The sequence below is a fragment of the Silene latifolia genome, chromosome 10, assembly GCF_048544455.1.
Source record: "Silene latifolia isolate original U9 population chromosome 10, ASM4854445v1, whole genome shotgun sequence".
Lineage (NCBI taxonomy): Eukaryota > Viridiplantae > Streptophyta > Magnoliopsida > Caryophyllales > Caryophyllaceae > Silene > Silene latifolia.
In genome coordinates this window covers 153130380-153148865 of record NC_133535.1, presented here as the reverse complement: position 1 = coordinate 153148865, position 18486 = coordinate 153130380, and the positions used below count along the sequence as shown (strand labels likewise).

The window sequence follows — 18486 nt, the reverse complement described above, 5'->3', positions numbered from 1 at the left end:
ATTAAAACTCAAAAACTTTTATCTTAATGTTCAAAAACTATACTGTTCCGGGTATGAATTCCGACGTAGGTTTGTTTACCACGCTAGCTTTGTCGAATAATGCCTCTTCTAGCCTTGACTGCTCTCCTCGGCCTCTCCTGCAACAATGAGCAAACTGAGGGCTTGGCTTTGTGCCAAGCGTACTCACTCCGACGATCAAGTCAGTGAACTTATTGTGATTAAGTAGAATGTTGCTTGATGACGTGTATTGTAGAGAGACGAGAGAGATAATACCAATTTAAGTGGTTCTTAGGTTAGATTCTGGATTCCTTCCTCAATGAGGATTGAGGAGTATTTATAGACTTTCACCTTTTGTCACGTAGTGGCCAAGTGGGCCAAGTGGCATAGCAGGTGGAAAGACTGATCTACCCTCGGCCGAGGGACCTATGGCAGGCCGGCGAGCCTGGTTGACTCCATGCCGAGGGTTCTTGGATATGAGTACGCGGGTATGTGCCCCATTTGGTAGGTTGCCATGCCGAGACCCAGTGGAAGGTCGAAAGGTCGCATCGGCCGGGATGTCTAAGTCATTGGCTTCTTTGTGGATATCTTTGACCTCGTTCAATATGTTGACTTGGTCGGGGGCACTGAGAATATGCCCCATCAATTTGCCCCCGGCGTAGTCTATGCCGTGGTATGGGCTCCGATGTATCTTTGAGTGTATATTACGTGTAAGCGAAAATTTTCTCGCCGGCTTTTTATCCCTCGGCTTACTTCACGTACGGGCCGTACCGTATCCCCCTCCACATGGATGTGTAATGGACATCAAATGTGGAAGAGAAGGTCCGCCGGCCGGCGGACCCAAGGTTGAGAGTCTTAGGTGTATTTTTGATTGCCCCGCCCGTGTCGCCTAGCTTGGTTAGTCGTGTTGCCGGCGGAGAATAGATACTTTAGGAGTTTTCTTTGAGGAAGATGAATAGGCAAAGGGATATGAAGGGGCGTGTTGAAGACGCTTGGTTACTGTTGCTTTGATTGACATTCAACTGTTGCGTCGATTGACATTCCGTGTACGCATGCCTGACATGTGTCTCTTCGTTGATTGGCTGACGCTTCATGGGCTGCGTTTTGATTGGTGATCCTTTATGGGCCTTTGCCTATAAATACCAGATCTCTGAAGTGAAATTGGTTACTAATTTCACTCATTCTAAAAAATTTTCTTCTTTCCAAAATTCCAAGTCTTTCCCTCTCTTCTGATCTTCAGAATTTTTACGTCGGCGTAGCACTTTTCTTCAAGGTAAACTGAAAAGCCTTTTCAACTTTTTGTTTTGCTTAAGTAATTGTTGTGAACCATGTCTTCTCGATGCCGGTCCCAAGCCGTGCGCCGGGGTTCCCCGTCGCGTTTTGATGAGGAGGAGGCGGTAGCCGCAATTCCATTAAGGTCGAGGGGCCCTAGGTCTCCTTCCCCTGAAGTTGACCGCAGAGTTCTGGAGCAGTGGGAAGATGATGTCGATGATGAGGGAAGGAATCCTTCCGGTGCGGAGAGGGCGACAGTCTTGCATCATTACGATGCCTGCACCATTGGCCCCAATCGTGCTTGGACCGATGGGCTCGCCGCTTGCCGCTCGAATTTTTCAAGAGCACTTCTTTTTTGGCAAGGGGTACAACATTGTCATCCCTGGAGAGGGTCAGCCGTCGTTGCCCTCCCCGGTCACATCGGCGTATATATGAGGCACTTGGAGTATGGTCTCCGGTTTCCTCTCAATATGTACGTCTCTACCATAATTCAGGCGATGAACGTTGCAGCGGCGCAGCTTCACCCTTTGGCCGTTAGGACTATAGTCGGCTTCGTGTGGCTGTGTCGCTTCAGGGGGGTGATCCCAACGGTAAACTTATTCCGCCGAATTCATTTTCTTCGAATGAATGTTCAAGGTGGCCGGGGGTGGTATAGCGTCCAGACTGAGCCGGGCTATCTCACCGTGCCTAAGCTCACCTCTTGCAAGGGCTGGAAGGAACGGTGGGTGTATGTCGAGGTCCCAGATGATTATCCGTTGCCTCGGTCTTTTCAGCACCACGTTAACTTGCGGTGCGAGAGCAAAGGGAGCGTGAGAAGATGATCCCCAAGGGCAAGAATAAGATGGACGCCGGAACGTCTATCTTAGTGAGGACGAGAAGCGTGCATCGAAGCTTTTCGAGGTCGATGATGATGGGGCGCCGAAGGTTTGGTTGCCCCCGACGCAAGTCATCTTGATGGACGAGCCGCTTTGCTATGTCGGCCTCATACCGGCCCTAGCACAGGGTGAGTGGGGTCGGTGTGAGGCCCATTTCTGCTTTAATGTTTTTCGTTGTTTGTTTCTTGACATGTCCCTTTGTCTAAGTTTTACTTTGTTTCTTTTTACGAGCACTTTGGTCCCGTTCGTCCGAGCAACTCCTCGAGAAGATGGGGCTGGACAAAGACGGAAACGTTAAGGAGAAGAATCCGAAGGTCGATGTGCATGACCGCCGTCCGTCGCCTCGACCTCTTGAAGGGCTTGGACGAGGCGGCGGCTCGGCCAAGGTAGTCGCCGCCTTGCCTCGCCGGTCCGAAAAGCCAAGTCTACGGCGGCGACGGTGTCAACCTCGGTTCCGCCTCCACCAGAGGTGGAGGTCGTTGACATTGTCGATGGAGAGGATTCCGATCTTTGAGGGATCTCCGCTTAGGCGTAAGAGGAAAAGATCCACCCATGCCACCGATGCTTCGCTTCGTCGCTCATGTTAATGCCGGCGCCGAGAAACGGGTCAACCGGCCAAGAAGAGCAAGCCCTCGGTATGGGTCTAACTTGCGGCTCGGATTTAGCCGGCTCATTAGATATACCTGATGACCGGCTCTCTGGTATGTCCATGAACGTTGACGTGGACTCTTTGTCGAATAATGCCTCTTCTAGCCTTGACTGCTCTCCTCGGCCTCTCCTGCAACAATGAGCAAACTGAGGGCTTGGCTTTGTGCCAAGCGTACTCACTCCGACGATCAAGTCAGTGAACTTATTGTGATTAAGTAGAATGTTGCTTGATGACGTGTATTGTAGAGAGACGAGAGAGATAATACCAATTTAAGTGGTTCTTAGGTTAGATTCTGGATTCCTTCCTCAATGAGGATTGAGGAGTATTTATAGACTTTCACCTTTTGTCACGTAGTGGCCAAGTGGGCCAAGTGGCATAGCAGGTGGAAAGACTGATCTACCCTCGGCCGAGGGACCTATGGCAGGCCGGCGAGCCTGGTTGACTCCATGCCGAGGGTTCTTGGATATGAGTACGCGGGTATGTGCCCCCGGTAGGTAGGTTGCCATGCCGAGACCAGCCGGAAGGCCGAAAGGCCGCATCGGTTTGGGATGTCTAAGTCATTGGCTTCTTTGTGGATATCTTTGACCTCGTTCAATATGTTGACTTGGTCAGCGGGCACAGAATATGCCCCATCAATTTGCCCCCAGCGTAGTCTATGCCGTGGTATGGGCTCCGATGTATGCTGAGTGTATATTCTGTGTAAGCGAAAATTTTCTGCCCCGGCTTTTTATCCCTCGGCTTATCAGACGGGCCGCATCAGTATCCCCCTCCACATGGATGTGTAATGGACATCAAAATGTGGAAGAGAAGGTGCTGTTAGCCGGCGGACCCAAGGTTGAGAGTGCCGGTGTATTTTTGATTGCCCCGCCCGTGCCGCCTAGCTTGGTTAGTCGTGTTTCGGCGGAGAATAGATACTTTAGGAGTTTCTTTGAGGAAGATGAATAGGCAAAGGGATATGAAGGGGCGTGTTGAAGACGCTTGGTTCCGTTGCTTTGATTGACATTCAACCGTTGCGTCGATTGACATTCCGTGTACGCATGCCCGACATGTGTCTCTTCGTTGATTGGCCGACGCTTCATGGGTGCGTTTTGATTGGTGATCCTTTATGGGCCTTTGCCTATAAATACAGATCGAAGTGAAATTGGTTACTAATTTCACTCATTCTAAAAATTTTCTTCTTTCCAAAATTCCAAGTCTTTCCCTCTCTTCCGATCTTCATAATTTTTACGTCGGCGTAGCACTTTTCTTCAAGGTAAACCGAAAAGCCTTTTCAACTTTTTGTTTTGCTTAAGTAATTGTTGTGAACCATGTCTTCTCGATGCCGGTCCCCAGTGCCGTGCGCCGGGGTTCCCGTCGCGTTTTGATGAGGAGGAGGCGGTAGCCGCAATTCCATTAAGGTCGAGGGGCCCTAGGTCTCCTTCCCCTGAAGTTGACCGCAGAGTTCGGGAGCAAAGTGGGAAGATGATGTCGATGATGAGGGAAGGAATCCTTCCGGTGCGGAGAGGGCGCCAGTCTTGCATCATTACGATGCTCGCACCATTGGCCCCAATCGTGCTTGGACCGATGGGCTCGCCCGCCGCTCCGCTCGAATTTTTCGAAGAGCACTTCTTTTTTGGCAAGGGGTACAACATTGTCATCCCTGGAGAGGGTCAGGCCGTCTGTTGCCCTCCCCCGGGTCACATCGGCGTATATATGAGGCACTTGGAGTATGGTCTCCGGTTTCCTCTCAATATGTACGTCTCTACCATAATTCAGGCGATGAACGTTGCGGCGGCGCGGCTTCACCCTTTGGCCGTTAGGACTATAGTAAACTTCGTGTGGCCGTGTCGCTTCGGGGGGGTGATCCCAACGGTAAACTTATTCCGCCGAATTCATTTTCTTCGAATGAATGTTCAAGGTGGCCGGGGGTGGTATAGCGTCCAGAGTGAGCCGGGCTATCTCACCGTGCCTAAGCTCACCTCTTCTTGCAAGGGCTGGAAGGAACGGTGGGTGTACGTCGAGGTCCCAGATGATTATCCGTTGCCTCGGTCTTTTCAAAGACCACGTTAACTTGCGGTGCGAGAGCAAAGGGGAGCGTGAGAAGATGATCCCCAAGGGCAAGAATAAGATGGACGCCGGAACGTCTATCTTAGTGAGGACGAGAAGCAGTGCATCGAAGCTTTTCGAGGTCGATGATGATGGGGCGCCGAAGGTTTGGTTGCCCCCGACGCAAGTCATCTTGATGGACGAGCCGCTTTGCTATGTCGGCCTCATACCGGCCCTAGCACGGGGTGAGTGGGGTCGGTGTGAGGCCCATTTTCGCTTTAATGTTTTTCGTTGTTTGTTTCTTGACATGTCCCTTTGTCTAAGTTTTACTTTGTTTCTTTTACAGAGCACTTTGGTCCCGTTCGTCTCGAGCAACTCCTCGAGAAGATGGGGTGGACAAAGACGGAAACGTTAAGGAGAAGAATCCGAAGGTCGATGTGCATGACCGCCGTCCGTCGCCTCGACCTCTTGAAGGGCTTGGACGAGGCGGCGGCTCGTGCCAAGGTAGTCGCCGCCTTGCCTCGCCGGTCCGAAAAGCCAAGTCTACGGCGGCGACGGTGTCAACCTCAGTTCCGCCTCCACCAGAGGTGGAGGTTGTTGACATTGTCGATGGAGAGGATTCCGATGCTGAGGGATCTCCGCTTAGGCGTAAGAGGAAAAGATCCACCCATGCCACCGATGCTTCTGCTTCCGTCGCTCATGTTAATGCCAGCGCCGAGGAAACGGGTCAACCGGCCAAGAAGAGCAAGCCCTCCTCGCATGTGTCTAACTTGCGGCTCGATTTAGCTTGGCTCATTAGATATACCCGATGACCGGCTCTCGGTATGTCCATGAACGTTGACGTGGACTCTTTGGTTGAATTTTTGTAGATCAACCGCGCGATCTGTCCCCCATGCGAGCGGCGAGTTGAGAAGAGGCCTATGCGGACGGCGGGAAAAATGCCGACTCCGTACTCGCGTCGATATCCAACGACCAGCTCACAGCGGAGGGTACAAGGCTGAGCAAGAGGATTGGGATTTGGTCCGACCTGGCCGGCTCTCGTATTAGGGAGCAAGAAAAGGCCTTGGCCGAGACGGGACCGTTGATAGAGCGGCCCGAGGCTCGATGTTGTTGCATGAAAGGGGGTGGCCGGAAGGCTAAGCTTGACCTCCTTGCCGCACAAGCGCGGGTCGAGGAAATTGAGAAGCCGCCGTCGGCCGAGAAGGCCAAGGTAGAGGTCGCCGATTCCGCCGCCGCCAAGTTGAAGGAGGAACGGGACAGTACAAGGGGGCTACGACGTTGTTGTCGCCCAAAGGGAGGAGTCGAAAAGGGCGTATCGGCTCCAAGCGGAGTCGCATAGGGAGACTAGTGCTATCCTTGCCCAAAGGGAGAAGGATATTGAGACACTTCAAAGCACGATTCTCCCTCGCATGTGTGCTCGTATAGGGACCGACCGAAGAAGCTTTCGGGAGGTGATAGATGAGGTCTATCAGGATGGCTCCTTTCTCGTGGACAAAATTTGACGAGTTGTTCGACGATAGGCTCGAGGCTAAAGAGAAGGCTGCGGCGGATAAGGCTGCCGAGGATGCGAGGGCCAAGAAGGAGGAGGAGGCGACCGCTGCAAAGGCGGCCCTTGCAGAGAAGACGAGGGCGGCCAAGGAGGAGTCCGCTAGACTGAAGGCAGCTGAGGATGCTAAGGCTGCTAAGAAAGCTGCGGCGGATAAGGCGGTGAGGATGCTAAGGCCGCCAAGAAAGCCGAGGATGCTAAGGGCGCCCAGATTGCATCTAAGTCGCTCACCGAGGGTAACGCCGCTGATGGCGGTAAGGGCAAGCAAAGAACAGGCATAGGGAGACGGGCGGTCGTCACCGGGCTCACCCGGCGTCTCGGATAGCTTCAGCTATTCGGGGGCCAACTATTAAGCCTTTTCTCCCTGCCATCCTTTTGGCGCTTCAAAGAACCAATCCAAACCTTTTGCTTTACTTTTCCTTGTATTTTTGTAAGACCTTGGTAGGTAGAGTCTTGGCTTATCCCAAAGGGGGACCGTCGTCCGTGTTTCTCCTTCTTGTAACTCGTTATCTTTTTCTTAATGAGAATTTTGCTTGCTTTGCCTCTGGCTGGGCCGAGGCATTTGGTCTATCCCTTCACTTGTCTTCTGGCGTTAATTAATTGAGCGCTTTTCGTTTTTACCTTCGGCTTGGCCGAGGTAGTTTAGAATGCGTATCTCAACTGTGTTTAACGTCTTTAAACTCGGTCTTAATTTGCCGAGGGCTGTTGCGTTAATTAATTGAGCGCTTTTTCGTTTTTACCTTCGGCTTGGCCGAGGCAGTTAGAATGCGTATCTCAACTGTGTTTAACGTCTTTAAGCTCGGTCTTAATTTGCCGAGGGCAGTTGCGTTAATTAATTGAGCGCTTTTTCGTTTTTACCTTCGGCTTGGCCGAGGCAGTTAGAATGCGTATCTCAACTGTGTTTAACGTCTTTAAACTCGGTCTTAATTTGCCGAGGCGATCGCGTTTCACTCGTCTCTTCCCGCTAGTTACCGGGCAACGGAGTTTACGTTTTGATCGCCGTTGAACATATGTTAGCATATCGGCTCGTCCCCCCGTCACTCCCGTTAAAGGCCGGGATGATCGAGGTTTTGGCTCTGTCTCTTTGTGTACATATGTTAGTATGCCTTCGATTGGGGTGGATTAACACTTTGATGAAAAACTTGGATGACTCCTCATTAGATATGAATATGTATTGGGGTGCCAACAATTGTTTTGGGCAACTCTTTGTTATACAAAGTATTTTTCGAGATTGTCGGTGTTCCAATGGCTCATCAAAGGTACATCTCCCATGTCCGCGCCCGGTAGGTACCCGGCCTCATTTCTTCAACTACCTTGTAGGGACCCTCCCGATTGGCCGTCAACTTGCCATGGATGTTTCCTTTGTTGGTGGCAGCTGACTTCCTTAGGACCAGATCTCCTACTTTTAAGTCCCTTTTGTGGACTCTTCGGTTGTAGGCCCTTTTCATTCGGCTCTGATATACTGCTAAGTTGAGGCGTGCCGCATCTCGGCTTTCTTCGACCAGGTCCAGGGAGGTTCTTAGGCCTTCCTCGTTTTCATCTGGGTTAAAAGTGGCCGTTCTGAATGTTGGCACCGTCGCTTCAATCGGCAGGACTGCTTCGGACCCGTAGACTAGGTGAAAAGGACTGTACCCCGTTGCTTCTTTCTCCGTGGTCCGGAGGGACCATAGAACGCCGGGTAGCTCATCGGCCCATCTTCCCTTGAGGTCTTCAACTGTCTTCTTCAAGCCGTTGAGGATCGTTTTATTGGCTGCCTCCGCCTGTCCGTTGCTCTGGGGGTGGCAGACGGAGGAGTATGCAAATTTGATGCCGAGTTCTTCCAACCAGCTCATTATCGTGTCACTCCAAAATTCTCGGCCATGGTCGAACACCATGACTTGGGGTAACCCAAAACGAGTTATGACATTTTCCCAGATCACCTTTCTTACGGCCGCCGCAGTTTTCGCAGCATCGCCACGCCTCAACCCAGTTGGTGAAGTAGTCGACGGCGACGATTAGGAACTTTCTTCCTCCAGATGCCGTTGGAAATGGCCCTAGTAGATCCATTCCCCACTGTGCAAAGGGAAGGGGATTAAGCATCGGTTGCGAGTCTCGGGAAGGTGCGTGTATCACCGGAGCGTGCATCCGACGGTTGTTGCATTTTTTGGTTTTGTTTCGGAATCTTCAAGCATGGTGGGCGAAGTAGCCGGCTCGGAGAGCTTTGTGGGCTAGCGTTCTTGCCCCCATGTGATGACCACAGATGCCTTCGTGTATTTTCACAAGATTAGCTCGCATCGGCCGGACCGACACACTTCAGAGTGGCCTTGTCACGGACCTCCGTATAACTCTCCTTCGAATACCAAGTACCTTGTCGCGATCCTCTTTATCTTTTGTGAGAGGTTGCGGTCCTCTGGTAATTCATTTGACAGTTTATACCCCTTTATCGGAGTCATCCATGTCGTCTCGGTTTCCACGTCGCACACCATGCCGATGGTTTCGTCAATGCTTTTAGCGTTTCGATGTCCACCAAAGACGGTTTGGTGATATTCTTTATGGTTGAATCGCGGCTTTGAGAGAGCGTCGGCCGGTTGTTCTCGGACACTGGGATGTGTCGCATTTTAAATGACTTCAATTTTGAGGTCTCGGCTTTTACCTTTTCCAGGTATCTTACCATCCCATCGTCCCGAGCCTCGTACTCTCCTTCGTATTGGTTAGTCACCAAGAGAGAGTCCGTTTTCAAAATGATGTGTTACGCCTTCGCGGCCTCGGCTAACTCAACTCCGGTTATCACCGCCTCATATTCGGATTCGTTGTTTGAGGTCGAGAAGGTAAACTTCAAAGCGTACTCGAACTCGTCCCCGTTTGGGCTGATGATAAGGATGCCGGCTCCTGAGCCGTTCGTTGTGGAGGATCCATCGGTATATACCTCCCACATGCCGGGACACGATTCTTCCTGATACGTGCACTCGGCCAAGAAGTTCGGCGCCGCCCTTTTATCGAAGGCCTTGGTTTGTATTGAATGCCGAAGCCGGATAGCTCCACCGCCCATTTGATAAGTCTCGCTCGATTGTTCGAATTTTTCCAGTGCTTTTTCCAACGGCTGGTCGGTTAAGACCGTCATGGGATGTGCGTCGAAGTAGGGTTTCAACTTCCTTGCGGCAACAACCACGGCAAAGGCTGCTTTTTCAATCAGCGGGTAGTTTCTCTCGGCGCAACAAAGTGTATGGCCGATAAAGTATATTGGTCTTTCGCGCTTGTTTTCTTCTCTCGACGATTACAAGATCGACCGTGGCCGAGGTTATGCTAAATATAGATATAGCGTTTCCCCCAGCGTCGGTCCGGGACAGGGTCGGGAGAGTTTGCGAGATGGGCCTTCGAGTTGTTTGAAAGCCGTGCTCTGTTCCTCCCCTGCCAGAAGTCTTTATTCCCTTTTAGCACTTTGAAGAATGGGGTGCTCTTGTCGGCTGACCGAGAGATAAAACGGGCAAGGGCCGCCATCCTCCCGGCCAAGATCATAACCTCTTTGCGATTCCTCGGCTCCGGAGGTCTAGAATTGCTTGGACTTTTCTCGGATTGGCATCAATTCCCCGGCGCTAACAAGCACGCCGAGGAATTTGCCGGCCCGACATCGAAGTTGCACTTTGTAGGGTTAAGCTTCATCTTGTATTTCCTTAGTGAACAAAATGTCTCGTGTAAATCGGCTAGGTGCTCGCCGTCGGACTTGCTCTTGACAATAGCATCGTCGACGTAAGCCTCAATGTTTCGCCCTTTTTGATTTTGGAACACTTTGTCCACCAGTCTTGTGTAAGTCGCGCCGGCGTTTTTCAAACCAAACGGCATCATCTTGTACATGTAGGTGCCGTGTATGGTGATGAATGCGCATTTAGGCATGTCTTCCTCTCGCCATGAATACCGATGGTATCCCGAAAAGGCGTCGAGCGTGCTCAAGATTGTGTAGCCTTGCCGTTGCGTCTATTAAGCTATCTATCCGAGGCAAGGGGTAGCAATCTTTTGGGCATGCTTTATTAAGTTGCGTAAAATCAACACACATCCTCCACCCCCCCGATGACTTTTTAACCATTACAACATTAGCTAGCCATTCGGGGTATGTACAAGGGATGATAAAGCCTGCATCTAACAACTTATCAACCTCGGCCTTGATGGCATCTTCCTTTTCGGCCGAGGAGTTTCTCACCCTCTCGCTTCACGGCTGGGCGAGGCCGGGGAGTACGTTCGGCTTGTGAACGATGACTTCTCGCTTACACTGGCATCTCGGCGGCCGAGTACGCAAAGACGTCTTTGTTCCTTCTCGGCAGTCTCAGGAGATCGGCCCCTGAATTTTGGTTCCGTGCCGACACCGACGCCACGGTGCGCCCCTGGATCAATCTCTATCTCTGTTTCGGTCTCGGCCCCTTCGACCATGGCGACGTGGTTGGTGCTCATCGGTTCGTCCTCCTGTCTTAAGGATGGGTTCTTCCCTTTTTCCTCTTTCTTTGCCACTTTGAAGGATTGCATGTTGCAGCCTCTGGCCGATATTTGGACGTTGACCACCTCGTCTTTTTCGTTCTTTGAGACGAGTTTATGAACCTCCCCGCGGTCCGAGACATACATCGGTGTCGGGCCGGATGGACATTACAAAGATCGACCTCACTCAGGGTGACACGACCGATGAGAACGTTGTATGCGGATGAGCCGTCGATGACCACGAACTCGGACATCACATTCTTGGCCGCGTCGGACTGGCCGAACATCACCGGTAACTTGATAGACCCCAGGGGGACCAAGCCTGCCCCGGAGAAGCTGTACAATGGGTTGGTGCATGGGCTAAGGTCCGCAATTTTCAGGCCGAGCCCCAGAAAGCACTCCCTGAACATGATGTTCGTGTAAGCACCCGTGTCAATCAGGCATCTCATGACCAGGTGGTTAGCTATGTCTAAGTGGACTACGAGTGGGTCGCTATGCGGGGCGATGACTCCTTCGTAGTCCTTCTTCCCAATAGTTATGTTCGGGGTGTTGGAAGCGCGGGCCGCGGCAGTGGGCACGAAGTTGACGGCCTGATACAGTTCGTTCAGGTGCCTTTTGTGCCCGTGAGCGGATCCGCCGTTCTCGTTTCCCCCGATGACAACATGAATTGTTCCTATTCGTTGAAAGACGGATTTTTTATCTGAGCCACCGGTGTTAGTCTTTTGGCCTCCGGCAATATACTTGCCGAGGCTCCCTTTTCGGATCAGCTCTTCAATGGCATTCTTCAAATGCCGTGATCGTTGGTTAAGTGACCGGTGTGGCCGTGGTACTCACAAAGACGGGCTCGTGTCACCGTCCCCTAGGTTTGGGGGCCTTTCCCACTCGCCCCTCGTTTCGCTCGGGAGAAGACCTCGGCGGCCGATACGACCGTGGGGGTGTGATCCTTGTACTTCTTATGGTAGTACGGACTGAACTCCCCGGCGTCCGCCGGTTCGCTCTGGCGGGCTGTCGGTCCGCGACCTATTATTGTCACGGCGCCCTTCATCCGGCTTGTCCTCCCGGTGGCTCTTTCTTTCGAGTGCCGCCTCGCCGTGGCCTATCCATATTTTGTGATAGTCTTCGACCTTAATGGCCTGGTCGGCCAATTTCCTGGCGGACTCAAGGCTCAGGCCACCGCACTTGATGAGCTCGTTTTCAAGTCCCCTCCGGGGAGGCCTTTCATCATGCGAAGGCCGCTAGTTCATTGTTCGCCTCCCTAATCTGCCGAACCCCGGCATCGAACCTCTTCACATAGCTTCGGAGTGACTCGCCTCCCTCTCGCTCGATGGTCGAGATCCGACGTCTCGACGGCTCTCCTTTTTGGTAGAGTCTTGGGCCAAAAACGCGTCTCTTAGGTCGGAATAGGAGTATACCGACCCATCGGGCAGACCCCTTGTACCGGCTTTGCGCCATTCCAACCAAGGTCGTTGGGAAAATTCGGCACTGAGACCTCGTCGGGTTGCTCCCACACCGACATGTGAGACTCGAAAGCCTCGGCATGATCGGTTGGGTCGCCCTCTCCTTTGTATGATATAGACGGTAGCTTTAGCTTTGGCGGCACTGGGGTCTCTAGGACGTAGGCACCGAGGGGTGTCGACCACGTGTCTAATGACACGCGGCGATCGGCTCCTCGCATCCCTAGTCCGGCCCCTCTCCCCGTGGCGGGAAGGGCTTCTTCTCCGACTCTGGTGAGTCGGACTCCTTCTTCGACTGTGAGTGAGTCGGACTCCTTCTCCGACTCGGTGAGTCGGACTCCTTCTCCGACTCGGTGAGTCGGACTCCTTTCGCTCGTCGGGGCATGCCTCGTGGGCGTCGCGGCGACATCGTCCTTCCGCGAGTGCGGGAAGGGCTTAGTTCTACCACCACACTGGGCTCCCCGGCGTCTTGGTAGGCTCGGCCTCTCTTAGTGCTTCGTTCAGGTTTCTCGGAGTCACCTTTTGGGCCCTAGCTTCTCGGACGGGTCCCGCCGCTCTTGTCGGTGTGACAGTGTGTGTGTGAGCTTGCCGACAATCAGTCCAGGAGTCGCCCGGCTTTCTTTGCATCAACCACACGCCCCATGACGGTGACTGGTCGGCGGGCGCGGCGATCGGCATTATTGGCATCCCGAACTCCGGTTGAATTATCCTACTGGTGGAGGGCCGCACAACCGTAATTGTGTGGACGGTATCCTCCGGGTGGAGGGGCTCTTTGATTACGAACACCTCTTGTTCTTTTGACATCTTCTTAGCTTTTTGGGTGGGTTTTTTTTTTTTTTTTTTTTTTTTTTTTTTTTTGTTTTGGGACTCGACTAGCTTCTAGTATCCGTAATCCCCTGACGGCGCCAATTGTTCCGGTATGAATTCGAAGTAGGTTTGTTTACCACGCTAGCTTTGTCGAATAATGCCTCTTCTAGCCTTGACTGCTCTCCTCGGCCTCTCCTGCAACAATGAGCAAACTGAGGGCTTGCCTTTGTGCCAAGCGTACTCACTCCGACGATCAAGTCAGTGAACTTATTGTGATTAAGTAGAATGTTGCTTGATGACGTGTATTGTAGAGAGACGAGAGAGATAATACCAATTTAAGTGGTTCTTAGGTTAGATTCTGGATTCCTTCCTCAATGAGGATTGAGGAGTATTTATAGACTTTCACCTTTTGTCACGTAGTGGCCAAGTGGGCCAAGTGGCATAGCAGGTGGAAAGACTGATCTACCCTCGGCCGAGGGACCTATGGCAGGCCGGCGAGCCTGGTTGACTCCATGCCGAGGGTTCTTGGATATGAGTACGCGGTATGTGCCATTTAGTAGGTTGCCATCCGAGACCAGTGGAAGGCCGAAAGGCTGCATCGGCTGGGATGTCTAAGTCATTGGCTTGCTGTGGATATCTTTGACCTCGTTCAATATGTTGACTTGGTCAGCGGGCACAGAATATGCCCCATCATATACCATCTGATGTACTACATCAGATGTATAATCCACTTACTAACTATACCATTTGATGTACTACATAAGATGTATAATCCACTTATTGTACCCTATAATTCCATGTGGTATAGTGCTGCGTTTTTTTTTTTCATTTTTGTAAGATGCTACCTCATTTTTTTTTAAAAAAAAAATATTTGACCGACTATAAGTCTATAACTCACAATCACCAGTTTTCCGAAAGTGACAATAAATTTGGAAAAAAAAAGTTGCATTCAAACTCGTTACAAAGAGGTAGACCTGTCAAAACTCGAGCCGACCCGCCCGACCCGTTTTTTTAGTGTTACAAACCCGGTTTTTTCGACACACGACCCGTTTGACCCGAACCCGAAATGACCCGTTATTTTAGGGTCGAGACCCGACCCGAACGGGTCAAGGGAAAATCATGAATTTTATTAAAAATATTGATATTTATATATTATATTTGAAAATATAGTTAAAAAATTATTTTTTTATTACTTAAAATTAAAAAGTCAACTAAAAAGTCTATTTTATATAACTTTTATAATATTTAATAATAAAATAATTATTAAAAAAACTTTATTTTAATAATTATATAAATATAATTATTGTATATGATGAATATGATTAAAGTAATAATTTTAAATATATTTTAATTTTTAAAAAAATATTTTTTAAATTAAAAAAATCGTTTAAAAAAGACGTTAAAAATTATTTCTTGACCCGTATTCTTACCCTAACCCGACCCGTGACCCGTATGACCCGACATGTATCTGACCCAACCCGTATTCGACCCGACCCGCTCGCTAGCCCGACCCGTATGACCCGACCCGACCCGCTCGCTAGCCCGACACGTCCGACCCGTTTGACAGGTCTACAAAGAGGTATGGACATATTTACATACAAGATAAATGATGAAAGATGAATACGGAATCCAATTGTGCTACCTCCGAATCCTTCAAGATAAATGATGAAAGATGAATAGGGCCTGACAAAAGACTTGCTGAAATAGGAACCAAATGCTACGCTGGACAAATACAACAGTTACATATAGACAGCAATTTCCAACCCTTCATCAAATACTGTTAATCAAGTGTACTCAATAGGCGACGAACTTATGTCCGTAACTCCTAAATGTAGTTTTCGTACATTAATAGCATCACATTCTGTAAAACACTTGTCACTTCCTCTACAAAACTAAGGGGTAAGACCGTAAGACCTCACATTCAAACAAACACACGAAACAAGGCAGGGAATTTTGTTTGCAATACAAACCGACACTTCAAACCACAGACGCACCAGACACTGCATAAATAAACTTGAGCTCGTAAACGAACTACTTCAAACTATTTTCTAGTTCAAACAACTTGGTGCTATAAACTAACACAATCGAGACCATTTATAAACTTGAACCCATAAACCAAATCATATCATAGACCAATAAAGGTTGCATAACATTTCAAACAGAGGTCACGGGATGGACTCTATTCAACACGATCAAAGTACTCATTGTCATCATGGGGTATTTGATTTGATTGTTGGCAGCCATCAAAGAGCAAACACGAAAGCTCGAAAAAAACCCCACCTTCTTGCATCTAATACACACAATTTGGAATAATTCACTGCTCACGCGTAAAAGAGCCATCCTGATCCAATAGGTGTGGCAGTGTGGGTGCTTAGTTGAACATCTGGTGTACTATAACGGAAGCTAAATAACGCGACTAAAAATGACAACAATCTTACTTAGTCTTCCTTTGTCCTCTTTTCGACAATCTTAGCTGACTTACATCAATCCTTGTCGTCAGACATCAATGAATGACAACCACCATCAAAGACAAACTGCATATTCGGACAGTTTGACAAACTGCATATTCGGACAGTTTGACAAACTGAGAGCAAAGACAAGGCAGATTACACAACTATTAGGAGATATGGAAATATGGGCTCTCTTACATCTTCTGTTGAACTGAAGTAGCAGTGTCGGCATGTCACCAGCCGTGTCGGTGTCGTTTCCGGCAAGGCCGTGTCAGACACGTGTCACGTGTCGTGTCGGCCGTCGTGTCGTGTCCGACACGCGACACGCCACCTGGCAGCCGTGTCGGAGTAACACAGGAAATATCTAAAAGAATCACATCTATGGCTAAGCTTTACACAAATTCTTGTGTAACACCGCCTTACACAAGTTTTCTGTAAACCCTTTTTTCAAAATAAAATCGATAAAAAACTACTCAAAAAAAAGAGTAAAACGGCCTTATAAGAGACTAACTAGAGAGTCTAAGACAACTCCTTAACAGCTAAAAATAAATAAAGGTTAACCGTAGCGCAAAGCACCCTGTACATACCATAAACAACTACTCAATGGGAAATAGGCAAAACTAGTTGGACTTGCAATATTAACTGACTCTTTAAACCACATAAGCACCAAGTAGTCAACTACTACATGTCTACATCGATACATTGAACCCCAAAACCAAGTACTCCAACTATTTTCTAATTCTAATAGCCAAGAGACCATAATAAAATTGAGACAACAAACCAAATTGGTCAATAGAGGTAGCATAACAATTCAAAACAAAATTTCAAAGTTATAGAAAGCATACATTACATGTTGGTGCGATCAAACTTGGAACCGTAGCCATCTATGCAACCTTTATCAGCTTGTTCCGCAGTTACAGGAAGAGTACATAACATATTAGTTCAGTGTTTAATTGATTATTCCAGTGCTATCACTGAATCCTTCAAGATGACAAAACACTTGCCAAATCCTGATGTACGCTAGATCTGATAATACTCATACTTTGCTTGGTCTGCCCATATATTATGGTTAAACAACCTTACTAGAGACCAGGTGCATGTAAATGATAAGATACCGAGTACTTGTCAATACTACTCTAAAGAAGTACAACATAGTCACTAAGAATACTACAAGTGATTTAGCTTCATGGACTTCAAACAAGACAAGGAGCAAGGGAACAATGTATTTTATCTATGCCTCTGAAGGTTTGTCAATAGGAAAGGGCGAAACAAGGCTTGGAACATATCTGACAATCTTAATCAACTCATCATTGAAGCACAAAAGCATTCTGTATTGCATAGGTTCCGTACATGTGTCAACTATTCCCAGTGTTCTACATGGGAAATCCCCTGTCTCGTCACTCAATGATCCCGTCACAAAAAACTTGTCCGTCTTTGTAAACCCGATCATTTGAGAGACCATGTCTAATTTCAACCCCTTTGGTAAAGTAATAGATTTCACTATTACCGGAGGTTCCATGAGGTGGAGTAACTTATCACCCGTAAATGTCTCACTGTAGTTGCACTTGCTCAAACACCCTCTCATAACTCCTAAAAAGTCGGACTTATCCCAGTCCATGTTAATTATGTCAAACCTCTCCACCGCTAAATCAAAGCTAACGAGTAAATAACCAGCTTGTTTACTATAAGCTTTCCAATATAATTTGTCACTAACAAACACTCCTAGGTTTAAAATAAATAAAGGATCATGACCAAATTCAATATTTCTCCACCTATTTTCCCTCATAGAAAAGACATGAACAATATTACTTCTTGTGCTCCCTTGAACTACTGACAATATTCCAACAAATTTATAGTCATCAACAGAGGATGCATATCCAAATCCACAAGTTATACTAACATGATTAGCTTCATCAGGACACTTAAAATACCCATGTGACGGATATTTGTGCAGCTTACGGGTAGCTGGGTTCCATATAATCAAGTATTCATTCGAAGCTGAGGTTAAACAAACCAACCCATTGCAGCAACCTGTAAGTATAAGATGATCTTTTCCGACACCAAAGTCGACGTCTAGCTTAACCAAATTATCTTCAAAATTACCAGAAATTTGATCATCATCATCATAAGAGAAAATGTTATAATTCTTATCATTTTCTATAAGCAAGGTGTTAACAGGAGCAGAAGGGTGAGAAAAGGGGGATTTCATAAGATGGGCATTGGCGAAATCGGAAGAAGAAAGAGTAGAATACCATTGTTTCGAAACTGATTTAAATCGAAGAATGGATTTAATGGGTAATCTTGTAAGTATTTCTTGAATTATTAAATCATCAGAGAGGTAGCTATGTAATTGCTTTTTCTTAATCTCCGACATTTTTGACATGAATGGAATTGAAAATCTAAATTAATAATTCTCCAAATGAATGAATGGAATTAAATCTGCCGCAAACCTTAAAGCAGCACTGCTCGCCGGTTTCCTCTTCTGGTGCCGGTCGCCTTTCAGTTCTGGTCTCCGGTCACTTTTGGTCTTCCTCTAAAACCTAGATTTCTCTCCAAATGAATGTATTTTGGGAATAGAAAACGGTTTTGGTTGATTATTTTTTATTGTGGTCAAATGAATGGAAAGGTCATTACAATGTATAGCATCCTCTAGGAGAAAGTCTTCCGTAGAAATAAAAGAGGAGTATATAAAATTTAATTCTCATTTTGGTACTCCTTCTTTACGGGTAGAGAGGACGTTTTTGGGAGGATTAAAAATTTTTATTATCAAGTACTCTTTTCTATTTTGTAACATCTTCCACATTTCCCAAAACGACAAATTTACTAAGATTTTCACTTTTCTTATTTGTCTATCTTTTGTGGTTACAATATCTTATGACCTCACATTCTCTCTCTCACTTTCATTTACATCCACATATCATACTCCCACTAAATTCTATCCAAAAATAATTGTGGAAGAACATATAAA

The 18486-nt window shown here is 48.1% G+C and overlaps 1 protein-coding gene across 1 annotated transcript; it reads right to left on the bottom strand.

The window, feature by feature from the left end:
- Window positions 1-16303: 16303 nt before the first annotated feature.
- Window positions 16304-18234, bottom strand: LOC141606427 (F-box/kelch-repeat protein At3g23880-like). Its single transcript, XM_074425543.1, has one exon. The coding sequence runs from the start codon at window positions 17899-17901 to the stop codon at window positions 16750-16752; it is 1152 nt and encodes a 383-aa protein (XP_074281644.1). The 5' UTR covers window positions 17902-18234; the 3' UTR covers window positions 16304-16749.
- Between the last annotated feature and the right edge of the window lie 252 nt (window positions 18235-18486).

Excerpts from the sequence above, each read along its gene's own strand:
- LOC141606427 (XM_074425543.1), bottom strand. The coding sequence starts at position 17,901 with ATGTCAAAAATGTCGGAGATTAAGAAAAAGCAATTACATAGCTACCTC.